The sequence below is a fragment of the Mesocricetus auratus genome, unplaced genomic scaffold, assembly GCF_017639785.1.
Source record: "Mesocricetus auratus isolate SY011 unplaced genomic scaffold, BCM_Maur_2.0 Super-Scaffold_100004, whole genome shotgun sequence".
In the NCBI taxonomy this organism is placed as follows: Eukaryota; Metazoa; Chordata; class Mammalia; order Rodentia; family Cricetidae; genus Mesocricetus; species Mesocricetus auratus.
In genome coordinates, this window is record NW_024429189.1 from 2,084,237 (window position 1) to 2,108,453 (window position 24,217).

A 24,217-nucleotide genomic window follows, 5' to 3' on the forward strand; every position below is an offset into this window, starting at 1 on the left:
GAAGCAAGATAGGTGGGACTAGGAGTCTAGGAGCATTCTGGGAAATGTAATGAAGGGAGTCGTCACCATGTGATTCCCGGGAAGAGGGGACACAAGTCGGGCATTCTCAGAAAGATAAGTCCTTATAAAAATAGATATTGGTGATTATGGGTCAATAATTAAGTCAGAGCTAGGCCAGGCGTTGGTGGCGCACGCCTTTAATCCCAGCACTCGGGAGGCAGAGGCAGGCGGATCTCTGTGAGTTCGAGGCCAGCCTGGTCTACAAGAGCTAGTTCCAGGACAGCCTCCAAAGCCACAGAGAAACCCTGTCTCGAAAAACCAAAAAAAAAAAAAAAAAAAAAAAAAAAATTAAGTCAGAGCTAGACAATGAGAAATGATAGCAAATGGCCAACAGCTTCATAATTAATATAGTGTCCTGTGTGTTATCTGGGGGTTCAGACAGCTCGGCAGGGCCCAGGCTGCAGGCAGGAAGACTACATCTTACATTCCCTAACACCCACTTCAGTGAATGGGTAGACATTCAGCCTCCCTGTAGTACTTGTGCTTAGACTACCCCAATGGGCATCAGTATATAAAATGGTTGTCTGGAGAGAGGGCCCAGAGATCAAGAGCACTGGCTTCTACTATGTAGAGGAGCCAGGTTTGGTTCCCAACACCCACATGGCAGCTCACAACTGTCTGTAACTAGTTCCACGCTTACATATATTCAGGCAAGAAAAAAAAAAAAACTAGTATACTGGGCCGAAGAGATGGCTCAGTGGTTAAGAGCACAGGCTGTTCTTCCAGAGAGCTAGGTTCAATTCCCAGCACCCACATGGCAGTTCACAACTGTCATAACTCCAGTTCCAGTGGAATCCAATACTCACACAGACATACATGCAGGGAAAATACCAATGCACATAAAATAAAGTAAAAATAATAAACCATTACAAACAAAACTAATATGCTTAAAAGTAATTTTTTTAATATATATATATATGGTGGAAAATGATGATTGAGGAAGACACCCAATGTCTGTCCTTGACATCCACATGCAAAAGAACTCCAGGAAGACAAAAGGAAATGTCGTGTGGGGTTGTAGCCCAGTAGTGTTATGCTTGTCCCTGTACAGAGCCTGGGATCAGTCCATAGTTCCAGGTGATTGGGGATATATATATGGCTTTCTTAGAGTAAACCAGATGGCTGTGAGGACAGCATAAGTTACAAACATGGAGGAAATTGGAGAGCAAGGGGCTTGACTAAAGATGAGGCTGAAAAAGTAGTCGAGAGGCTGGGCTGTGGTGGCATATGTCTTTGATCCCAGCACTCGGGAGGCAGAAGCAGGCGGATCTCTCTGAATTCTTGGTCTACAGAGTGAGTTCCAGGACTACACAGAGAAACAAAAACAAAAAAGTAGGCTGGAGCCAAGCCATGTCCTATAAGCTAGGTGAGTATTTCAGAGTTAAAGAGAAATGGGAGGCTATTGAAGACTTGAGGAGGAGGGGATGGGATTGTTTTAAAATGAATTATTTTGGGAGCTAGGGATATGACTGAGTCTGCAGAATACCTGCCTACCATACACAAAGCCCTGCATTTGATCTCTAGCAATGCAAAAACCACTAGATTGCATCCTTGTAATTCCAGTACTCAAAGGTAGAAGTAATCGTAAAGCATACATGAGATACTGTCTAGAAAAAGAAAGGAAAAGAAGCAGAGAGGTTGCAAGGGTAAAGGGTGGATACAAAGGGACGGGAAATAAACGGGATCAAAATACATAATGTGGGAAAAAAAGTAAAAAGAAAGTTTAAGAGGAAAAAAGATGGAAAAGAAAAATCCCATTTTAGAGGAGCTCACAAACAAGAGTATGACCCCATACTGAAAGTGATGGTGCATAGCCCTGGGAGAATAGGGTGTTGTGACATCACATGTCAGCTATATAAACTAAGACTTTGTCTCAAAAACTGAAAAAGCGCCGGGCATTAGTGGCACACGCCTTTAATCCCAGCACTCGGGAGGCAGAGACAGGTGGATCTCTGTGAGTTCCAGGCCAGCCTGGTCTACAGAGCGAGTTCCAGGACAGCCTCCAAAACAATACAGAGAAACCCTGTCTCGAAAAACCAAAAACAAAACAAAACAAAAAAAAAACCTGAAAAAGCAACAAAACAGGCCAGTGGTGGTGGAGCACACCTTTAACCCCAGCACTTGGGAGGCAGAGGCTGGTGGTTCTCTGTGAGTTCAAGATCAACCTGGTCTATAGAGTGAGTTCCAGGACAGACAGGGCTACACAGAGAAACCCTGTCTCAAAAAAAGTAAAAAATAAAAACAAACAAAAAGTAACAAAACTGGCAGGCATTGGTGGCGTACACCTTTAATCCCAGCACTTGGGAGGCAGAGACAGGAGAACCTCTGTGAATTCCAGACCAGCCTGGTCTACAAGAGCTAGTTCCAGGACAGCCTCCAAAGCCACAGAGAAGCCCTGTCTCGAAAAAACAAAACAAAACACCACACACACACACACACACACACACACACACACACACACACACACACACACACAAAACAATATGAATCATATTTATAGCCTAAATATGTGCCATGCTGTCATGCTTCCTTCCCCCGTATAGTAAGATGCTTTTGGCCTCCTTTGACCACTGTTTTCATCAGCCTTTAAAATGGGTTACATGCCAGTGTGGTGGCAAGGGCCTTTTAGCTCAACACTCAGGAAGCGGAGGCAGGCAGGTTTCTATGAGTTGGAAGCCAGGGCTATGTAGAGAAACCTTGTTTCAAAAATAACAACAAAGTCAAAAAGTATTGAGTTTGAGACCATCCTGTGCTACAATGACACCCTGTCTCAAACAAGACAAGACAAAACAACAAAAAAGTTTATCAAAACACCTTTAGTTTTGTATTTTTTGAGAGTAGCCCAGGCTGACCTTGAACTTGCAACAATGTTCTTGCCTTAGCCTGGTAAGTACTGGGATGAAGGTGTGAGCCATCACTCTGCACTTTTACTTAATCTTCAATCTTTTGAACAATGTGACTTAAAAAACCACAACACAACTCCACGAATAGATAGCTCTTGTTAAAATATTAAATGTTGCCAGGTGTGGTAGTTGCTCAGTCTTTAATCTCAGAACTCGGGGTAGAGGTGAATGGATCTCCGTGCATTCTAAGTTAGCCTGGTCTATATAATGTTTCAAGACTACCAAGCCTACAGAGATTGAGTCTGCTGTGGAGCAATCTTTTTGTATACTGTGAAGATGTGGTACTCTCTTTGGTTTAATAAAGGGCTAAATGGCCAATAGATAGGCAGGTAGAGGTTAGGCAGGACTTGTGGACAAAAAGAGCATGGGAGAGAAGAAGGGAGGAGTCAAGAGAAAGACTCAGGACGCTGGAGAGGAACATGCCATACTGAAAAAAGGTGCTGCCCTGTGGTAGATTTAAGTTGAAAGAGCTAGTTAGCAACAAGTCTAAGCTATCAGCTGATCATTTATAATTCATAATAAGTCTCTGTGGTTATTTTGGGGAGCCAGCTGGTGAGGCAGAGTTGACTGATGGGGCAGAAAAACTCTGCCTACACCTGTTTCAAAAAATAAAAAGATTAAATGTGGACTTCCCAGTACTATCGTGACCCACAACTATCTGTAACTCCAGTTCCAGGAGGGCCCTCTTCTGACCCCCACAGGCACTAGATACTCACATGGAACACATACATACTGCATACATGCAGGAAAAATACTGGCACATGTAAAAATAAATAAAGATATTAAATGTAACTTTCACTCAGGAAGCTCCCACAGACTTTCTCTCTTTCTCTCTCTCCCTCTCTCTCTGAGACAGTATTTCTATGAAGATCTGACTGTAAAACCAAAGTTACACTAAGTTAGCCTCAAACTCAAGAGATCCACCACCTCTGCCTCCTGAGTGCTGAGATTAAAGGCGTGCGCCACCACATCTGGCTAAGATTATACATTTTTAAAGTATCTTTATCTGAACTCTTATGTTTGAGGTTATATTAAAGAAGTCTTTATGGATTTTTATTTTATAATTATACTTTTTTTTTTTTTTTTGGTTTTTCGAGACAGGGTTTTGGAGGCTGTCCTGGAACTCGCTTTGTAGACCAGGCTGGCCTGGAACTCACAGAGATCCGCCTGCCTCTGCCTCCCAAGTGCTGGGATTAAAGGCGTGCGCCACCACCGCCTGGCATAATTATATACTTTTTATTACATGTATTTGTGTGTGTGTATGTGTTGCTGTGCATGTCATAGCCTGTGTGGAAGTCAGGGGACAATTTCTATTCTGCCTTGAGGGTCTCATGTATTGAACTCAGGGCAACAGCTGCTGAGCCATCTTACAGCCCCAGTTGTAAAGGTTTTTCTTTTTGAATTATTTTTCTTCTGGGATTACAGGTGTCTGCACCATCATGCTAAACTTAACATGTTTGGTTACCTTTTCACTTCAGTGCTGGGGATTGAACCCCGGTCTCGTGCATGCCTGGTAAGTGTTCTAATACTGCACTGCAACCCCACCCTCTTTCTAACTTCTGTGTTGGCTAATCTCCGTGTTCTTCCTCATCCATTTTAGTTATTATTTCTGAGTCAGGATCTCACTATGTATCCTTGTCTTCAATGTGTAGACCAGGTTGGCTCAAAGTCACAGAGATCTCTACCTGTGTCTGACTTTCAAGTGCTGGGATTAAAGGTTTGGACTAGCTCTTAAACCTGGCCCTTCCTTTCTTCCCTCCCTGCCTCTCTCCCTCCCTTCCTTTCTTCTTCCTTCCCTCCTTCCTCCCAGATTAATTGATTGATTGATTAGGTTTTTGAGACAGGGTTTCTGTGTGTAGCCCCTAGCTGTCCTGAAACTCACTCTTGTAGACCAGTCTGGCTTCAAACTCACAGAGATCCAAGTGCTGGGATTAAAGGCATGTGCCGTTGCCTGGCTTTCCTTCCAGATATATTAAAGAGGGGCTGGAGAGATGGCTCAGCAGCTGCTCTGGCTGTTTTTCCAGAGGACTCGAATTCAGTTCCCAGTACCCACATGGCAGCTCACAATTATCCAAACTCAAGTTCTAGGAGGTCCTACAGCTCTCTTCTAACCTCCTTGGGCACCAGGTGCATACATGGTACACGTGCATATACGCAGGCAAAAAATTCATATACATAAAATACTTATTTTGTTGTTGGTTTTTTTTTTCCGAGACAGGGTTTCTCTGTGGCTTTGGAGCCTGTCCTGGAACTAGCTCTTATAGGCCAGGCTTGAATTCACTTGAGTTCTGCCTGCCTCTGTCTCCCAAGTGCTGGATTTAAAGGTATGCACCACCACTGCCCAGTTTACAGAATAAAAAAAAAAGGTGTATGAAGGAAAACTCCCTTGTGTGGGGGGAGTTCCAAGGGGAAATCCCAAACTTTGATTTTTCAATCAAGCTCTCTCACTGGGACTCAGGGCTTGCGGATTAGGGTAGGCTGACTGACCAGAGCCCCAGGGATTCCCTTGTCTCCATCTCCCCAGCACTGGAGCTGCAGACTGAGTTATCTCCTCAACCCTACTTTCTACTGTTTTTGGTTTTAGATTTGTGTGTGAGTGCTCTTGTACATTCATGTGGGTACCCACTGAGACCAGAAGAGGGCATCGGATCCCCTGGACATGGAGTTACAGGCTTCCACGAGCCCTGACTTGGGTGCTAGGGACCAAACTCTGGTGCTCTGAAAAAGCTGCAAGCCCTCAACCACTGGGCCATCTTCCAGCCCTAAAATAATTGCTGAGTAAACTCCAGCTTTCTTCCATACTAACTACTCCTGAAATTACTTTCTGCAGTATAAATAAAAAACCAAGGCCAATTCCCAGCATCCACAGCAGTTCACAACTGTCTGTAACTCCAGCTCCAGGGTATCTGACCCACACACAGACCAGACATGTGTATATAGGGAAAACACCAGTGCACATAAAAAAAAAAAAAGTACTTGTTGCTATTCTACTACTCTAGAGGTCATCATATGGCAGCTCACAACCTCCTTTAAGTCCAGTTCTGGGAAATCCAATGCTCTCTCAAGTTCTCAAGATAAATAAAAATATACTAAAAACAAATCCGGGGATGTTGGTGGAGTGCTGGCCGTGCTCAGTGTTCTGGGTTCAATCCCTAGAACCCATTAGCTGAGTGTGGTGGGCTCATCTGTCATCCCATCAGGGCTTGGTGAGTCTGAGTTCAGGCTTCACCTGAACACAGACGGCTCAGCAAAGAACTCCTCAGGCTGGCAGCAGTGAGCTTCCTTTCCTGCTACCACTTCCCGTCCAAGCTTAACTCATCAGTTAGAAACGATACGGGTTCAGCATCGTGTTGCTTCAAAGGGCGTTTACTGAGCTCTACCATGCCCAGGTCCAGCTGCTTTACGTATAGAATACGCGTTGTATATTCATTCCACTCAGGTACTCCCCATTTTTCAGATGACAAAACTGAGTCCCAGAAGGCTGTGCCTTTGGGATTCTGCCGCTCACTGCTGCTCACTTAAGGCCTGAGTCTCAACCAAATAACTTTCCCCCCGTATCCCGCGCAGTAGAGGGTCTGGGGCCCCAGTCCGCCAGCCAGGGCATCAGCCTCCATCCTCTCTGAAGCTCCGAGGGAGACAATGGCAGGGTCGCGGGCGGAGGCGAGGGCCCGAGTGCCCCGCTACCGGGCGCCCTTTGTCTTCCCGCCTGCCCCCTCCGCGCCCCGGGAGGCTGGGAGGCGCCTCTCGCAGGCTTCCTCCTCCCATTCTTGTGCTAATTGGGTGTCAAGCTGAGATCAGTGAGAAAGAAATCCGCCCTGGCTCGGGTTAAACTGCCGCCAAAGACGAGGGCTGAGCCCAGAATATGATTAGGCCAGGAGGAAGCCGCAGCCCGGGGGAGGGGTGGTTGTGCTTTCAGGCCCCTTTGATCGCCCCCGCCCTCGCCACCGCAGCCTCTATGGGCCTCAGGAAGGTATTTAACCTTCTTCCTAGGAATTGAAAGCGATAGCTACACTAGCCTGGGCAGCCACTAGCCTGTTCTGAGCGCTGCCGGACCTCCTAGGATGCAGGAGGCTGGCTCCTTCCAGCAGCGCCCAGTGCAACGTGTGTGTGTGTGTGTGTGTGTGTGTGTGTGTGTGTGATGCAGGAGGCAACGTGTCTGCGTGTGTGTGAGAGTGTGTGAGTTGCAGGAGGCTGGCTCCTTCCAGCCTCGCCCAGTGCAACGTGTGTGGTGTGTGTGTGTGTGTGTGTGGGGTGTGCGTGCATGCTCCTGGTTCTGTGGTACTTGGAGAAGCTTTACCAGTCCCTCATCGGTGGTATGAGGATAAAATCGTACCTGTTCAGGGTTGGTGTTTAACAAGTCTGTATGAAAGTGGTGACCTCCAAGGGAGCTCGGGTCTCAGGAGAGTGAAGTGCCATCAGGAAGTGTTCACTACTCACCTTTCAACTCTAACCCCTCTCCCCAACAATGCAGCTCCACTGCCTTTCCCAGTTTTTATTTGTAAGATTTGTTTTTATTATTTTTAATTATGTGTATGTTTGTGCATGCAGTGCCCGCAGGGTCCAGAAGAGGGCATCAGAACCTCTGGAACTGGCGTTAACAGGCAGTTTTGAGCCACAAGATACTGGTGCTGGGAACTGAACTCATGTCCTTTGTAAAAGCAATATGCATTCTTTTTTTTTTTTTGGTTTTTCGAGACAAGGTTTCTCTGTGGCTTTGGAGGCTGTCGTGGAACTCAGTCTGTAGACCAGGCTGACCTCGAACTCACAGAGATCCACCTGCCTCTGCCTCCCGAGTGCTGGGATTAAAGGCGTGCACCACCAACACCCTGTGCAATATGCATTCTTAATAGATGAGCTGTCTCTCCAGACCCTTATATTTCCAATTTATATTTTCAACCACTATGATAGCATCTTCCTCTTACCCTCTGAAACATAATCCTACGTTAAAAAGATTTATTTTCAGCCGGGCGGTGCATGCCTTTAATCCCAACACTCCAGAGGCAGAGGCAGGCAGATCTCTGTGAGTTCCTGACCAGCCTAGTCTACAAGAGCAAGTTCCAGGACAGCCTCCAAAACCAGAGAAACCCTGACTTGAAAAACGGGAAAAAAAAATCTGCACAGGTGAACAGACATGTGCTCTGTAACTGTAAAGTACTGCCCCCAAGTCAGTAGCTACTGCTAGTTAACTTTACAAGAATGTGTTGCGTAACTACAGTACAGTGTGTATGGAACTCACACAGCATGGAGCGTGGTCCTGGACCAGACACAGGCCCAAAAGAGGCCAGGCCCTCAAGGAGGGGTTGGGAGGAGTCCTACTGTGGGAGTATGAAGAAAACACCTTGGTCTGGGATGTTTTGATTACATTATTTATTATCTTCCCTGTGTGTGTGTGTGTGTGTGTGTGTGTGTGTGTGTGATGAGCAACCTACAGAGCCAATTCTTTTTTCTACCATGTAGGTACTGCAGATCAAACCAAAGTTAAGCTTGGCATTTTTACGTACTGAACTATCTCACCAGTTTTTGAGATAGAGTCTACTTATGTAGCCCTGGCTGTCCTGGGAGTTTCTTTGTAGACCAGGCTGGCCTTGGACTCCCAGAGATCCACTTGAGTGCTAAGATTAAAGACATTCACTACCCTGCCCAGCTATTTTTATTTGTATTTTGCCTGCATGCATGTATGCATGTATGTACGTACACTATGTATGTGCAGTGCCCAAGGAGGCAGAAGGTGTAGGCTCTACTAGAACTGAACCCATGTACCTTGTTTATTCTGAGATAGTTTCACTCTGTAGCCCAGCCTGGCCTGGTGTCATGGAGATCTTCTCACCACAGCCTCCTCAGTGGTGGGGTTACAGAAATGAGCCACCATCAGGCCTAGCTTCCAGGATGAAAATCTTTGTTTTTTTCATACAAGGTCTCTGTGTAGCCCTGGGTGTATTGGAATTCACTCTGTAGACCAGGCTGGCTACGAACCCAATCAGCACATTTTCATCTTTTATTTTATGCATGTATGTGTGTGCACTGTATGTGTGCAGCCTACAGAGGCAAGAAGAGGGCATCCAAGTCCCAGGAACTTGGAGTTGCAGATGTTGGGAATCAAACTGGGTCCTTTGGGAGTGCAGCTAGTGCTCTTAACCACTGGATCATTGCTCCAGCCCCTAGAATGAGATCTTAACATCTGAAAAGGTTACTTTTCATTAAGCCTAAGACCTTGGGAGTCTAAAAGTCCTCAGAGACCATTCTTGGGACTCAATGTCACTTTCACACCAGCTCAGTGGTGAGGCCAGAAGCACATCCCCTTCTCTAGGCTTTCTTGGCTGGGCACTGAAGGCAAGGCCTACAGTAAATCTGAGACCCCTGCTCCCTCTGCTGGCCATCTTTGGCATGACACCTAGCCTTGCTTTACACCTGCCTGTTGTCTCTGGCCTCATTTGGTTTGTTCAGATGTACCTCGAGAGTACCCCAAAAATCAAAAGCCATTTCCCCCGAGGCACTTGGATTTCTTTCTGGCCACCAAGCCTCTGAACTGTCAGATGCTGGTCCAGGGTGTGGCCCACAGCAGGTTCCACAGGTCTGTGCGGAATGGCAATTTCTGGCTTCCTGCTGTGTTCTACACTATTCGTAGCAGAGTGGTGTGGAAGAGCAGGGGCTGGGGTTTGCATTCCAGCTCCCACTACCTGTGTAACACCTGAGTGACCCAGAATCGAAATGCTCTGCTTCTTTTCTTGAATGGTCCATTTAAAAAACCTGCCTTACCAGGCGGTGGTGGCACACGCCTTTAATTCCAGCACTCAAGAGGCAGAGAGACAAGTGAACTCTGTGAGTTCCAGGACAGCCTCCAAAGCCACAGAGAAACCCTGTTTCCAAAAACAAACAAACAGAACACCCTGCCTCAAGACCCTGTTTGGCTCCTGGCACCCACTGCCTGTAATTACAGCTCTAGGGGGGTTCTGAAGCCCATGGCCTCATGTTTGCAGAAGGCAGAGTCATGTGCACATAACTATGCATGTTATTAAAAAACAACCAAAATGCCAGGCGGTGGTGGCGCACGCCTTTAATCTCAGCACTCGGGAGGCAGAGGCGGGCGGATCTGTGAGTTTGAGGCCAGCCTGGTCTACAGAGAGTTCCAGGACAGTCTCCAAAGCCACAGAGAAACCCTGTCTCCAACCCCCCCTCTACCCCCCCAAAAAAAAAACAACGAGAACCCTCCTCAAGCCAGGCATGTGTCTTTCAATGCAGTACTTGGGAGATGGAGACAGAAGGACCTTGAGTTCAAGGTCATCCACAACTACACACCAAGTTCAATGCCAGTCAGGATCACATAAAACCATCTCAAAACTCATACAACCAACCCAGCTCACAGGTACAGGAAGGTTCAATGGTGGAGACACAGCCTTAGTGTCCCTACCCTGGGCAGTTAGGACTCTTTGTACTTGCTGTGAGCTCACTGGCTGGGATACTTTGGGCCAAAATGCTGCTGACTGCTGGGTGCTGCCTGGGCAGGTCAGGCAGCCTCAGTCTGGATCAGAGACGTTATCCTAAAGGGGCCTGTCAGTCTTAGCTTGGACACAGAGGCCTCCTGGCCCAGATGACAGAGCTTGGACATGAGACTTTCACGGCCGCAAGAGAGGTGGGGAGGAGGCATGGAGTCACCCTCAAATAGCTGAGATGTCCAGCTAATGGAAACACCAGGGTAAGAGCTTAGCGACAGTTCTGTCCAGGGGACTGCTCTCCTTCAAAGCCCCCAAGCATCCATCTGCTTCATAATGGCTCCTCGTAGCTTCTGGATCCTCCCAATTATCCCCATTTTTCAGGAGCCTGAGGTACTTGCCCAAGACACATGCATCTTTTTTTTTTTTTCCGAGACAGGGTTTCTCCGTATTGTTTTGGAGGCTGTCCTGGAACTCACTCTGTAGATCAGGCTGGCCTCAACTCACAGAGATCCGCCTGCCTCTGCCTCCCGAGTGCTGGGATTAAAGGCATGCGCCACCAACGCCCAGCCGACACATGCATCTTACAAAGGTCAAGTTCACATGTGCAACACCCTGTCAGATCTGGTGCAACTGCTCCTAAGGAGGTGGGGAGGCAGATCTTTGGGAAGGGACAGGAGTGTGGCAGCTACTGGCCTTATCCCAAGTGCTAAGTGAAGGGGCCAGAGGGCAAGAGGTAGGAGTTAGACTGAGGGGTTGAGGCAGTTTATTGGCCCCTGAGCCTTCCCCTCATACCTGCCGCACCCAGTCAGGCTAGAACCGAGGTGAAGGCAACACAGACTCACAGACAGGCAGGAAGGCTGCATCTGAGACACACAACGCCCCCCCTCCCCACCCTCCCCAAGACAAGGACGCAGGGAACCTGGAGAAACAAGGAGTGTGATCATGACTTCTTGACACAAGGGTCAGTGGCCACATGCTGTCCTCTCTTCCCCAGAGATGCAGGCAAGTCCAGGTGACACTTTCGCAGCTCTGGACCAGGATCCTCTGTGGACACCAGATGGCTAGCCACTGTAGTCTCTGGCTACTTGGCTTCCTGAGTCTGGAGGCTTTTGCCTTAGTCTCATTTGGAGGGAGCCTGGTGACCCCTCTCCCGCTCCCTGCCCTGGTGGACTGAAGATATCATCCTAAAGGCTTGTCAGTAAGCCTGGGGTCCAGGGGTCCAGAAGACAGAGCTAGGACGTGAGACTTTCACAGAAAGCCTCAGCAGGGTTGGGGAGGCGGCAGTGAGTCACTTGGCAGTTTTGCGGGGGGGGAGATCAGCACCTGGGGCGGAGGTGCGGGCCCTGCTAGCTTTGGTCTGGCATTGCCCAGGACCCCTCTGGGGCAGAAGCTGGGGCTCTAAATCCAGTATCCTCTGGCCTTCAGAGGGATGTAGGGGGAAATCACAGCTTCTCCTCGCCTGCCTGGATGCGGGTATAGGCCTCTTGGTCCAGTGCAACATAGCAACCCTTGCGGGCATCCAAATAGAACAGTGGGTCTCTCACAACAGTTGGGTCAAAGCCTTCCTTCCGCAACTCTGTCTTCTGGAACTTGAAGGTCCCTAGGGAGTAGGGAAGAAAATTCAGAAAGTGTAAGACAGGGGTCTGAACTCTTAGAAACCTGATGGCAAGTGCTGAGAAACAGAGAGCTAGGGGGGAAAGAGAAGTGTACAGGAGAGGCATAGCTCTTTACAGTCTATAAGTGACGTTCCATCCATCACGTAGTGAATTGCTTCTCAAAGCAGTCTTGGCACAGCGGTGGGATTGGACACAGGGGCAGCTGTGCTACCCCTGGCCCAATTAGGGAAATTGAGTCCCGAAGAAGGGACACTATATGCCTACCATCATTGAATGACAACAAAGTGGAAGCCAGAATCTGGGTTCCCTTTATTTGAGCCCTGACTGGATGTAAAAGCCTCAATGCCTTGAGGCAGGTGCTTAACCATATTTTTTTTTTTTTTTTTTTTTTTTTTTTTGGTTTTTCGAGACAGGGTTTCTCTGTGGCTTTGGAGCCTGTCCTGGAACTCGCTCTGTAGACCAGGCTGGCCTCCAACTCACAGAGATCCACCTGCCTCTGCCTCCCGAGTGCTTAACCATATTCTAAGATGCATGTTTTCTTTCTTCCTTTCTTTTTGTATATGGACTCACTAGATAGCCCTGGATGTCCTCCAAACTCATAGATTGCCCTGACCATGCTCTTGGGAGTGCCTTCAGACCAGACAAGCCTTGGGAAGAACAAGAAGCCAGGTGAAAGAGAAAATCCAGGTGAGGCCCCTGGACCAGCACTGCTCACACATAAATTAAGGAAGATCGCAGTCCCTCAGTCACGCTACCTCTATCTCAGATGCTCAATCCCTCCACAGCACTTGCTGTCACCACAGATGCTCAACATTCCTATCAGTACATAAAGCTCTGCTGGGCAGGGCTGCAGAAGAGGGCAGCTAGGAGACAGGCCTCTGCAGCTCAACTAACCACCATACAGTTGAACCCAAACCCCAAATTACTAACCCACAGAATGGCGACCTTTAGAGACCTTTGCATGTAGTTCATTCTGTCAGCTTCCCTGCACAGAAGTCACACCTTCAATCCTCACAAAGATCAGTCTCAGTCGTGAGGCTGTGAGGTACCGGTATCCTTCCCTGTGTCACACTGAAGTCTTGGCCCTTCCCACTGTTTCATGTGGTACAGGTGTCCATGACCTGAGACTTCATTGGCCAGAGAAGGCTTGCCGTCAAAGCAGAAGCTGACACAACACATGGGAGGGGTCAGTACAATGTACTCAAGGGTAAGCAGCCAGGGAGACTGAGCAATGGAGACAGGAAGGACAGTAAGGAGAACATGGGTGGGTCTAGACAAGAGTCTGTGGCACTTCTCTCCTGACTCAGGGAACTCCTGAAAGCCATCAATACCAATAGATAGGACATCACTGTTCCACCTTGTGACAATGGGCCTACAACTCACTCTGGGACAATTCCAACAACCCCTCCCTCGTCTTGTAACTCCTGAGACACCTACGGTCCTCTGCCATGCTCCACCCAGCAGCTGGAGATCTCTGCAGGACATGAAGCTTGCCACACTACTACTCTACTCAAACACTTTGATGGCTTCCTGATGTTTCTAGACTATCTCGCTCCCATCCTAGTCGGGAAGAGCCTATAGCCCTGATGGCCTCTCCTATCTTACCCCATGGCACAGTACTTTCAAAGCAACCAGACCTGGGGCTCTCTTTTCCTTTCCTCTCAATTTATTGGTATCCTCTTTGCCTATGCGCTTTATGGTTTATTCTCTGAAGTCCATTTTGCTGCTTTGTTGTAGTTGCTGAGACAGAGGCCTGTGTATTGTGTAGCCAAGGCTGGCCTTGGACTCTCCATCCTCCTGCCTCTGTTTCGAAGCATAAGGATTACAGGGTGTGTTACCACACCAAACCCATTCCGTATCTTTGGCATTCCTTTGGAATCTTCCCCCTCGGGTCTACTGGATTCTGAGAACCTAATGTCTAGTCAGACCCGTGTCTAGGAACCACAGTGCAGCAGCCATGGAACTGCTCATTCTACACCAAGAGCCAGTCCTGGAACCCAGGAGCTGATAAAGGAGCAGACCTGTTTTGTGCAGCTCAGGCAGGAAGCGCAGGAAGATGGGGCGGGCATACAGAGGCAGCTCCTTTTCCAAAGTCCGTGCAAAGCTCTGCAGGTCGCAGTTGCTGATGGGGCTTGCCACGGCAGCCATTCCTGCTCTGCCTTCAGTTCCTGGGAGAAGGAGGGCACACAGTGAGTGGCAGGCAGTGTCCTGACACACCCACCATCCTCCCCACACGCACCTGGCACCTCGACACCATACACTGCCACATCAGCCATATCTAGCAGGCGGCTGAGTGTGCCTTCCACTTCAGTGGTAGACACATTCTCCCCTTTCCAGCGGAACGTGTCTCCTGTGCGGTCTCGGAAGTATATGTAACCCAGCTCATCCATCACCAGCACATCACCTAGGGAGGGGCACGGTGCGTCAGGACTGGGCCAGCCTAGCTCTTGACCCAGGCTGAGCCAGGCTGCTGCCATCAGTGACGCTCAAAGGTGTGTCCTATCACAGGGGCTGGGCTTTGGGGAGTCCAGAGATGTGTTCTCTGAGGCAGGGGAAGCTCCCTCATCTCTCCCTGTCTCCTCTGGAAGGGGTGGCAAAGAGCAGAGACTCACCAGTGAGGTAGGCTTGGTCCCCCTTCCTGAAGACATCATTAGCAATCTTCTTGTTGTTGGCACCCTGGTTGAGGTAACCATCAAAACGGCGTAGGGGGTCATGCTGGATGATGCGACCCACCAGCTGGCCTGGCTGGCCTAGGACGAGAAAGACAGTTGGACGTGGTTTCTTCTACCTGTTTGCTCCCGCAAAGCACCCTACATCTTGTGCTGACTTAATGCATGCTGCCTGCCACAGAAATGCCTCATTTGAGCTGGGCAGTGGTGGTGCACGCCTTTAACCCAGCAGTCAGGAGGCAGAGGCAGGTGGATTTCTGAGTTCCAGGCCAGCCTGGTGTACAAAGTGAGTTCCAGAACAGTCAGGGCTACACAGAGAAACCATGCCTTGAAAAAAAAAAACCAACCAAACAAAAAAGTCCCATTTGTCTCCCAGAGGGAAGGCGGCTGAGAGCCGGAAGCCCATCTGGGCAGTTCTGGTGTGCTGGGTCATCAGTGGTGAGGGTCCAGTGAACCATCCAGGAAAGAACAAATAATGCCCAGACTTACATCTGAACAATCTGGCACCACTGAGCCCGCTCCTGCCCTGGCTCTCACATTCTTTACCACAGGTCGAACCCCGAGTCAGGTGCTGCCATCAGCCCCATGTGAAGATGAGGGAGGGACTCACGCATGAGGTATAGGCTAAGGGTCTAAGCCAGATTCAGCCCTAAGTGGCCAGGACTGGGGCTGGTCAGGAAGAAGGCGTGCATGGTGGAGTGATGGCAAGAGAGAGGGGAGTAATGTGCAGTCCAGAGCCCACTGCTCAGAACAGGTCGTTTTGTTTTTGTTTTTGTTTTTTCGGTTATCCATACTGGCTGACTAACTCCCTATGCCCAATTCCCTCACGGGGCAGACCTGGTTGGCAGGGAATGCAGACGCCATCGGGTCCCCGGATCAGCTCCATAGTATCTTCATTGACTCGAACCAAGCGGATGGGGTACACAAAAGACAGGATTCGGCTATTGAAGCCACAGGCCCCCACCTGCAAAGGTCAAGACTTGGGTCAGGACTCCCCAATAAGACAGCAGGGCTAGAGACCCCCTGGTATCCACTCTCATGCTGGAATTCTGCTTACCCCTCTATAAGCCTACGGCCTATGTGGTTTATCCCCACAGCAGCCCTATTAGCCCCAATCTGGGCCTTACCTGGCTATCAAAGTTGCCCAGGCTACAGTTGCACTCAGTGGCCCCATAGAACTCGGCCACTTGGGGGATGTGGAAACGGCTGGAGAAGTCGGTCCAGATTGATTGCCGAAGGCCGTTGCCCAGTGCCATGCGCACCTTGTGCCGAGACTCAGCCTCACGGGGTGGCTGGTTCAGGAGGTAGCGGCAAAGCTCGCCAATGTACTGTACAATCTGGGGTGGATGTGGTGTGAGTCCATGCTCTAGGGGGTGCCCACTTCATCACCTCCCCATCCTCCCAGCCCGCTCCACCAGGGGCTGAGCAGCCCCTTCCCTCTCTAGGCCTCAGATCTCCCGTCTCAACAAGGAAGCATTCCAAACAGTCACAGCTGTTCAGATGCCCCTATGTGGGTGGCAGGGGGAGGCAGGGGTGGGGCTGCTCATGCTGTCCCCTCTCACTCACTGTGCAGTTGTACTTGATACAGTCATCCCAGAACCGGGAGGCGGAGAACTTCTTCCGGATCACCACAGTCATGCCATGTAGTAGGCACTGGCCAACCCCCACGATGTTTCCTGAAGTCAGAGGGGCCTGAAGGTTACGGAGATAGGGACCCAACCCCACAGCTGCCTGTCATTCAGGCTTGCCTCTTTTGAGACGGTCTCACATAGTCAGGCAGGCCTCAACCTTGCTGTATCGTAGAAGACAGGACCCCACTCGCCAAGTGCTGGGTTATAGCAGCCAGCTCCCAGCCCTGCCTCTCTACAGGCCCTTCCCCGTCTCCTCCTGTTCTGTCCTGCTACACTAACTGGCCACACCTCTACCAACATGTCTCCAGAGTGTGGAGTCAACCTCTTCTTAGGTTGCCCCAAGTCTCCACAGCTGCCGTTTAACCAAACATGACTGCTCTTCTGTCTGGCATCTGTCTCCTCCAGGTCTTCTCCGCCCCCACCACTGGTCTCTGCACATGTAACACTCAGGCTTCCTGCCCCTCCCTTACCTTCACTAAGTCATCTCTCCCTGAGTGTCAGGTAGGTCCCCAACAAGCCCCTGCGCCCTCCAAACACACAGATATCCCTGAAGTATCTTGGAGGTCAGAATGATACTCACGCTGTCTTCCTTATGTCCCTATAACCAAGCGGCAAAGCTGCACACATCTGCAGAAACCAGTCCCAACACACAGCAGGCCAGATGCCCCCTGGGACACTGACCCACACTAGGAGTCTCATGTCACCATCAGTGGACAGGAAGAATGCAGTGGAGCCAATGGCCTTCCCCGAATCTGAACCCAGATTTGAGCTTCCATGTTTCTACTCTAACTGCCTAGAAATGTGGGGCTCCTAAAGACACAGGGTAGGGCAGCTAAGGGCGGGCCCAGGGTTACCTGCTGAGTGATAGAGGGGGAGGCAGTCATAGACAATGTCGTCAGGCCGCATGCGGAATCCGTAGTACACCAGGGCAGCCATACGGTAATACCTTCAAGGTACAGGGCAAAGAGCTCAGTGGCCCTGGAGTGCAGAAGGAAGCTGCCCAGTCCCACGCAGCATACTTTCTGCCCTCGGGCACTTGCCCCTTACCTGCTGTGCACCACAATGGCAGCTTTGGGTAGCCCCGTGGTTCCTGACGTGTAGACATAGAAGAGCTTATCTGAAGGGAACAGACATGCAGGTCACTGTGAGGCCAGCGAAGGCAGTGCAGGGAGAGGGAAAGTGCATGCCCATTAGTACTTCTTCCTGCTCTTCTTCCGGGGACCAGCACCTGCCCATCCCAGGCTGAGTGAAGAGCAGGGCTGAGATGAATACAGGGTGGGTCCCCTTGAGGTCCCAGCTGAGTGGGATAGTCAGATGAAGACAGGACTTCAGCATCGAGCCTAAGCATGGGAGCACAGGGCTGATGAAACCTGGGATGCCTGGCTAGGCTTACAGGGGCAAAGGTCACGGTGCCATGTGGTCTTCTGGAAGAAAGGGATGCCTGCCTCGGGGACTATCAGTTGGCAAGAGGAGCACCAGTTGGGAGTGGTGGTGTACAACTTTAATGTAGTACTCTGGAGGCAGAGGTGGGTCGATCTCCATGAGTTTGAGACAGAGAGAGCTAAAGGATAGTGAGAACTACATGACAGACAAAATAAGAAACAAAGGCTGGGCATGGTAACTTTTAATCCCAGCATCAAATCTCTGTGAGTTCAAGGACAACCTGGTCTATATACTGAGTTTCAGGGCAGCTAGGGCTATGTAGAGAAACCCTGTCTGAAAAAACCAGAGAAAATAATAAAATAAGGAAGCAGGTATTATGGCCACTTTGTATCACTGATGTCTATCCCAAATGGGGGCTGCCACAAGGCTCAGTCATATCAGAGGGAAGGGTGTGTGTGTGTGTGTGTGTGTGTGAGAGAGAGAGTGTGTGAGTGAAGGCTGTCATATCAGAGGGAGGTGTGTGTGTGTGTGTGTGAAGGCTCAGTCATATCAGAGGAAGAGGTGTGTGTGTGTGAAGGCTGTCATATCTGAGAGAGGGAAGTGTGTGTGTGTGTGTGTGTGTGTGTGTGTGTGTGTGTGTGTGTGTGTGTTTCTCTGGAGGTCAAGAGCTCCACTGGATGATAAAGCAACCACCTCAGGTTGTGTAGAACCAGCTGTGTGCCAGCCTTGGACAGTATAAGGGCACCAAAGTAAACCAGCCATAGTCCCTGCCCTCAAGTACCTTCCAAAAGCAGCTAAGAAATAAGAGATAGGAGAGTTAACATAGGCAATGACAAGTCAACAAGTCCTTCCTGCCAATACCCTAGCCTCAGGGTTAACCTTTAATATAAACTCATAAAGTAGATTGCTACTATCCTCAACTTTATTGCAGTGGACCGGAGGCTCAGAGGGCAGGTCAGTGGCCCTGGTGACACAGGGAAGTTGCAGAGCCAGAACAGATAGGGCTCAACAGGCAATAAAGTAGGCTCTGAGACTTCAGGGAAGAAAACAGCGACAGCATGCACCAATATAGAGTAAGACTCCAGGAGGCTGGAGAGATGGCTCAGCGGTTAAGAGCACTGACTGTTCGCCAGGCGGTGGTGGCGCACGCCTTTAATCCCAGCACTCGGGAGGCAGAGGCAGGCGGATCTCTGTGAGTTCGAGGCTGGGCTGGACCGATAGCCTCCAAAACAATACAGAGAAACCCTGTCTCGAAAAATCAAAAAAAAAAAAAAAAAAGAGACTCCATGAAGGTTTCCTAGAGGAGGGGGCAAAAGTAGTTCAGTGCAAGGCTGAGACCTGGCAGAGCCTACACTTAACAAGTTGGAAGGATATGCCAAGGCTCTCACATTTACCCTCCTCTGCACCTCAACTTCTGGCTAAGACTCAAAGCATGTTGCAGGGTGCACACAGTCCTACACATCAGGCATTACCACGGGCTGCTCCACAAATCTGACACTGCCACCTTACCAGTAACCCGAGAGAGTCCATCCTAGTTCCAGCTTGGCTCAGTTTAGAACCCTCCAGGATGGTGAGAAACCCACCTGTAAAGCCCTTCTCAGGGTGACTGGGCAGGTGTTTTGGGGCCTCTTCTAGTAGAGGATCCAGATGCTCTGTGTTGGCGGGCACTGTGCTGGGCTCCCAGGAACCAGAGCAGAAGAGGCTGAGTGAGGGGTCCAGGCTAGCATGGATCTCAGAAACAGCTGAAGAGTAGACAGTGCAGGTCAGCAAGGCAAGAAGCCCTGTGCTCCCAGGACCTCTGCCATGCCATGCCATAGTTAAGCATGCTGTTAGAGAAGACTGGCTGGTGTGTAGAAATGGGTAAAACATAGTCACTGTTGCCAGGACACAATGCCTTACCCATGCCTCCTGTTCGCATAGAGCTACCAGCATCAATTCCCTACCTCCCTGTCCTCTGCTTTTAAAAAACTATAGCTATATATCAGGTCTGACATTGCTATGTAATCCAATCCTCCTGCTTTAGTCTCCTAGTGCTGGGATCATTAGTACTCATCATGTCAGCTACCATCAGCCCATTTTACAGATGAGGAAAGTGAGCACTAAGGATGGAAGAGATGGCTCTATCTCACACAAAGATTTTTACCTACTCTATGACTTTCTGTGGGGGACCAATTAGAGGACAAGAGGAGGTTGTGGCTCCCATTCCCAGGAAACTTTTCCTCAGGCCTCCTGAAGCTACAGACTCTATTCACTCTGGGCACGAGAAGATCTGGTCCCATTGGTTCTGCTTTCTCTAACTTTAAATTCTGTCTTCAGGGTTAGGAGTGGAACCCAGGGCCTTGTACATGCTAGGAATGAACTATATCCTCAGTCTTTCTGGCTTCCTTTTGACTCACTCAAACCTCTTGCCCTGCTGTATGCTTCCTTTTCTACTTGGAGCACCTTAATACTGTTCCTATTATCCCATGACCACAGCAGTATGGGCAGAAAGAACAGCCCAAGACAAAACCCTAGTCCTGCCGTGTAACTGTGTGACTCTGGGTGAACGCCTCATTCCCTCTGAACCTGCCTCATCATCCAAGAACCAAGATAGCAACACATTTCTCCTCAATCTCAGTGAAGATAGGGCTGGGCAAAGCACCATGCTCAGCACATTCGGCAATAAATAAAACTCAGGTCTGAGAGGAGAGTAGGGACTGCATCCCTGTTCCCCGTGGACAGATGAAGCAGATGAGGCCTAATCTACCCAAGGACCAGCCAGCACTGGCCACGTTGCTAGTGCCTCAGAGCAAGAACCTGCTTGAGATTTGTGGTATTGCAGATAGGGAAACCGTACATGCTCGCCAGTATCCCCAGCAGGGTCCAGAGGTCCTGATGCCCAGAGACTCACATGACCTCCCACGGGGGCTAGAATGCAAGGTCCCATGGGTCTCTCACTTAGAGCTCACCTGAGGCCATCTCGCTGCCAAAGATTAGGGCTCGTGCCTTTGATGTGTCAAGACAGTGGCGCAGGGCATCACGCCTAAGGTTGGTGTTGATGAGAGCCGCCTCCACGCCCAGTTTGGCCATGCCCAGCCACAGACCCACAAACTCATTACGGTTCTCCATAAAGAGGGCAACTACATTGCCTGAGGCCAGGCCCCGGGCTTGTAAGAAGTTGGCCACACTACTGGAGTAGTCATCCAGTTGGCGGAAGGTCCAGTGAGTGTCTGTGCCCTCGAAGATCAGGGCTGTCTTGTCGGGATGGCGCCGTACCATTGAGGCAAACAACAAGGGCACTGTCTTCCGCTCCCGAAGGTACCGTCGGACCTTTGCCTTGACCTTCATGAGCACCATGCCGCCACTGTGCAAGAGCAAGGAAGCCATGAGCGCAAAGCTGGGCAGACGCCAGCCACCTAGGCTGCCGTCCTAACAGCTGGAGTCTCAGGAACCAGCTTTCTAACGCTCCCGATTGTCAGCTCCTCCTGGGGGCTCGGCACTATCTACATGGCCTCACTGAGAGACCCTACAGTTACTCTCTCGATGCAGGAGGGAAAAGAAACCCAGGCTTTCACAGTGCCACAGCTGGCTCAGGGCTTCAGAGGTCGAATGTAACTGAGCCAACAATCCAAAGTCAGGGGTTCAACTCTAGAGTTCCACTCTTTTCTGTTTGTTTGGTTTGTTTGTTTGCTTGTTTTGCTTTTCGAGACAGGGTTTCTCTGTATTGTTTTGGAGGCTGTCCTGGAACTCGCTCAGTAGACCAGGCTAGTCTGGAACTCACAGAGATCCGCCTGCCTCTGCCTCCCGAGTGCTGGGATTAAAGGCGTGCGTCACCCCACCAACCTCTTGCTTCTATGTCTTTGCCCGTGTTGGGTCCTTTGGCTGTGCACTGTCCTCCCCCTGTCCCTCGCACGGCACCTTTCACCAACAGTCCTTTCCTTCCAGATCTCCTGCATTCTTGGCCTAAGTTCTTTGCCTGAGGTCCTCTCCCTGCATCCCACGTCCCACAGCTCCTGTGGGGCCACGTGATACCTCCTGTTATAGGCAGCCCTGACTGACAAACACTGAGCTGCCTGCTCTAGGGGAGGCTTCCTTGTCTGGGCACTGGAACACAGGCGTGAGCAGGACTGCTAGGGTCTCTGCAGCCTGCTTAGAGAGTGACCTCGTCCCTTTCTTACCTCCTGACTAGCAGATGGAGGAGCCTGCCTTCTTCCTCTCTGGGTCTCAGAACCAGCCTAGCACCTGGTATTAGAGCAGCTGGCATCAATTTCTTCCAGACAGCTAACTCAGGGCTTGTGCTAACATCCAGCCTGTGCCACTCTGAGGAAAGGTCCTTTTCCATTGGGGGTCTTCTTCACCTTGCCATAAACCAGTGTCCTCGGGACTCCTCACAGACATCTCTTCAACAAACCTGCTCTAGGTATGCCTCAGCTTCCAAAACCTGCCCCAGGCAGGGAGTCTTACGCTTAGGTGTTTCCTTGGGACTGACCTTAGAGATGGATGTCCCTGGTATGACTGCCAGGAGAAGGGCATGAAGAAGCAACTGTTCCTTTGTGACCCAGCTGTCCTATGCGGGTGGGAATAACAGCAGTTGAGACCCCAAGAAGGGCTAGATATGGTACTCACAAGACATCTCTCCTGACAGTCTTGATGAAGATCCGGATGAAGCGCCAGCCGCCAGATCCCAAGTACAGGAGCAACAGGGAGAATCCCACCTGAGTCCAGGGCAGTTTCAGCACCAGCTTGGAAAACAGGAGCGCCCCCACCAGAGATGCTCCAAGCAGCATTGTGACCTGCAGGTACAAGGTGGTCAGTGGATTCAAATGACTATTTCCTTAGGGGCCTCCACCTCCTGACACAGCAGCCCCTTCAGTGTGATCCCGAAGGGTCAACCTATGGGGATTGCTTAGTCACCTCAGAAGGAGTGGCTTAGAATAAGGTTCTAGGCTTTAGTTCCATGCCGAGTTGGAAGGGACTGAGGTAAAAAGCTCCAGGGTTAGCCTGGCAGTGGTGGCGCATGCATCTAATTCCACACTCGGGAAGCAGGGGCAGGCGGATCTCTGAGTTCGAGGCCAGCCTGGTCTACAGAGCGAGTTCCAGGACAGCCTCCAAAACAATACAGAGAAACCCTGTCTAAAAAAGAAAACAAACAAACCCCAAGCAAGAGGATGGTCTAGCTTCTAGTTCTATCTCTGGCCACTTTGTCAAGCAACCTTGGGCTAGCCCCTTTCCTACTTCAGGTCATAGCACTCTGCTCTGTGCACTGGGTTAGCAAGGTTGTTCTTAGAACATTTCCAGCACAAATAGGAAAATCCACTCATCTATATTCAAATACCCGAACCAAGACGGCTGGGAGGTGGGCACTGGTACAAATGCCTCTGGCTTGACTCCTCTCCCAGGGACTCCAGGAGGTTCTGGAGATGACAACACCAAAAGGGCAGCTTCCTGGGAAGGGTGCCCTGCACAATCTCTGCCCACGGATTCAAGCGTTGTGCCTCTACTGGTCCATAGAGGGCGAGCCAGCAAATGGGTTAGAGGCTGAAGGGGTCAGAGAGGCGACAGCCCGGGGTAGGGTGGAAGGAGATGGCTGTTGGAAACGCACAATAGTCACCTACACCCACACACTCAGCAAGCCACTCAGATGACTCTTTGGGGACTAGCGTTGAGGGGAAGGAGAAAGGCTGTGTTGAAGAACTGAGCAGAGATTAAGGCCAGGCTCTATTCCTGCTTCTTTATTAACTTGGTCAAGAGGACAGCTAATGGATTGCTTTTCTTAGGACTTTCCTTTTCTTGGGAAGAACCGAAGGTCAAAGATATGAAGTAGCTCGAATATCTCTAAGCTAAGCGGAGGACCACGGCCTGGACCACAGAGAACCCCTTATGAAAGAAACCATCTTTTGGAGAAATGCATTAAGCCAGGGGTGGAAGAACTAATGCAGGATCGCCTAGATCCTTAGCGCTTTGACCTGCCATAGCCACTCAAAAAAAAAAAAGAAAGAAAAAAAAAAGGCTACAAGTCGGTCCAAGACCGTTGAGAGAGGAGATAAGCCAGGAGGGGACGCCGCGGACCGACTTGCCCCTTTAGACAGCCAGGACACCAGAGCGCAGGTCTGGGAGACAGAGAGGGAGGGCGCGCCCCTCAGCCCCAGCCAGTGCCGCGATATCCCCTTTCTCGGCCTGGCATGCTCCCCCGCTCAGAAAGCCGCCGTCCCCGACTTAGCTCACCCGGCTGCGGCTGCGCGGCGCGGCGCCTGGTCAGGATGCGGCCCGGTTGCGGCAGCGGAGTGCGGAGCGCTGGGGGCATCGGCCGCCCCGGGACGCACACAGCCGAGTCTCAGCACGCCGGGACTGCTCCGCGCCCTTGTAGGGTCTGTACCTCCGCCGCTCTTCACCCCGCCCACCTCCCGCACCCGCACCGGCTGTGCCGGCCCGCAGCACCGCCTTCCGCTCTGTCCCCGCAGAGGGCGAGGACTCAAAGCTCGTGCGGCTCAGCGCAACCCAGCCCCAGAGCGCCCGACACCGCCCAGCCCCGCCAGCCCTGCG

The 24,217-nt window shown here is 50.5% G+C and overlaps 1 protein-coding gene across 1 annotated transcript; it reads right to left on the minus strand.

The window, feature by feature from the left end:
* Window positions 1-11,142: 11,142 nt before the first annotated feature.
* On the minus strand, window positions 11,143-24,036 carry Slc27a4 (solute carrier family 27 member 4). The gene is made up of 13 exons (XM_005085470.4): window positions 23,900-24,036; window positions 22,301-22,467; window positions 20,644-21,038; window positions 19,279-19,437; window positions 17,360-17,429; window positions 17,167-17,258; window positions 16,248-16,357; window positions 15,809-16,018; window positions 15,519-15,645; window positions 14,625-14,762; window positions 14,252-14,416; window positions 14,034-14,180; window positions 11,143-11,996 (listed from the first exon to the last, which is right to left on the minus strand). The coding sequence occupies exons 2-13, from the start codon at window positions 22,459-22,461 to the stop codon at window positions 11,839-11,841; spliced, it is 1,932 nt and encodes a 643-aa protein (XP_005085527.1). The 5' UTR covers window positions 22,462-22,467; window positions 23,900-24,036; the 3' UTR covers window positions 11,143-11,838.
* Window positions 24,037-24,217: the final 181 nt, after the last annotated feature.

Excerpts from the sequence above, each read along its gene's own strand:
- Slc27a4 (XM_005085470.4), bottom strand. The coding sequence starts at position 22,461 with ATGCTGCTTGGAGCATCTCTGGTGGGGGCGCTCCTGTTTTCCAAGCTG. Across the intron at positions 16,358-17,166 it reads CCCCCTCTATCACTCAGCAG|GAAACATCGTGGGGGTTGGC; the intron begins GTAACCCTGGGC and ends CTCTGACTTCAG. Across the intron at positions 15,646-15,808 it reads TGGGCAACTTTGATAGCCAG|GTGGGGGCCTGTGGCTTCAA; the intron begins GTAAGGCCCAGA and ends TGACCTTTGCAG.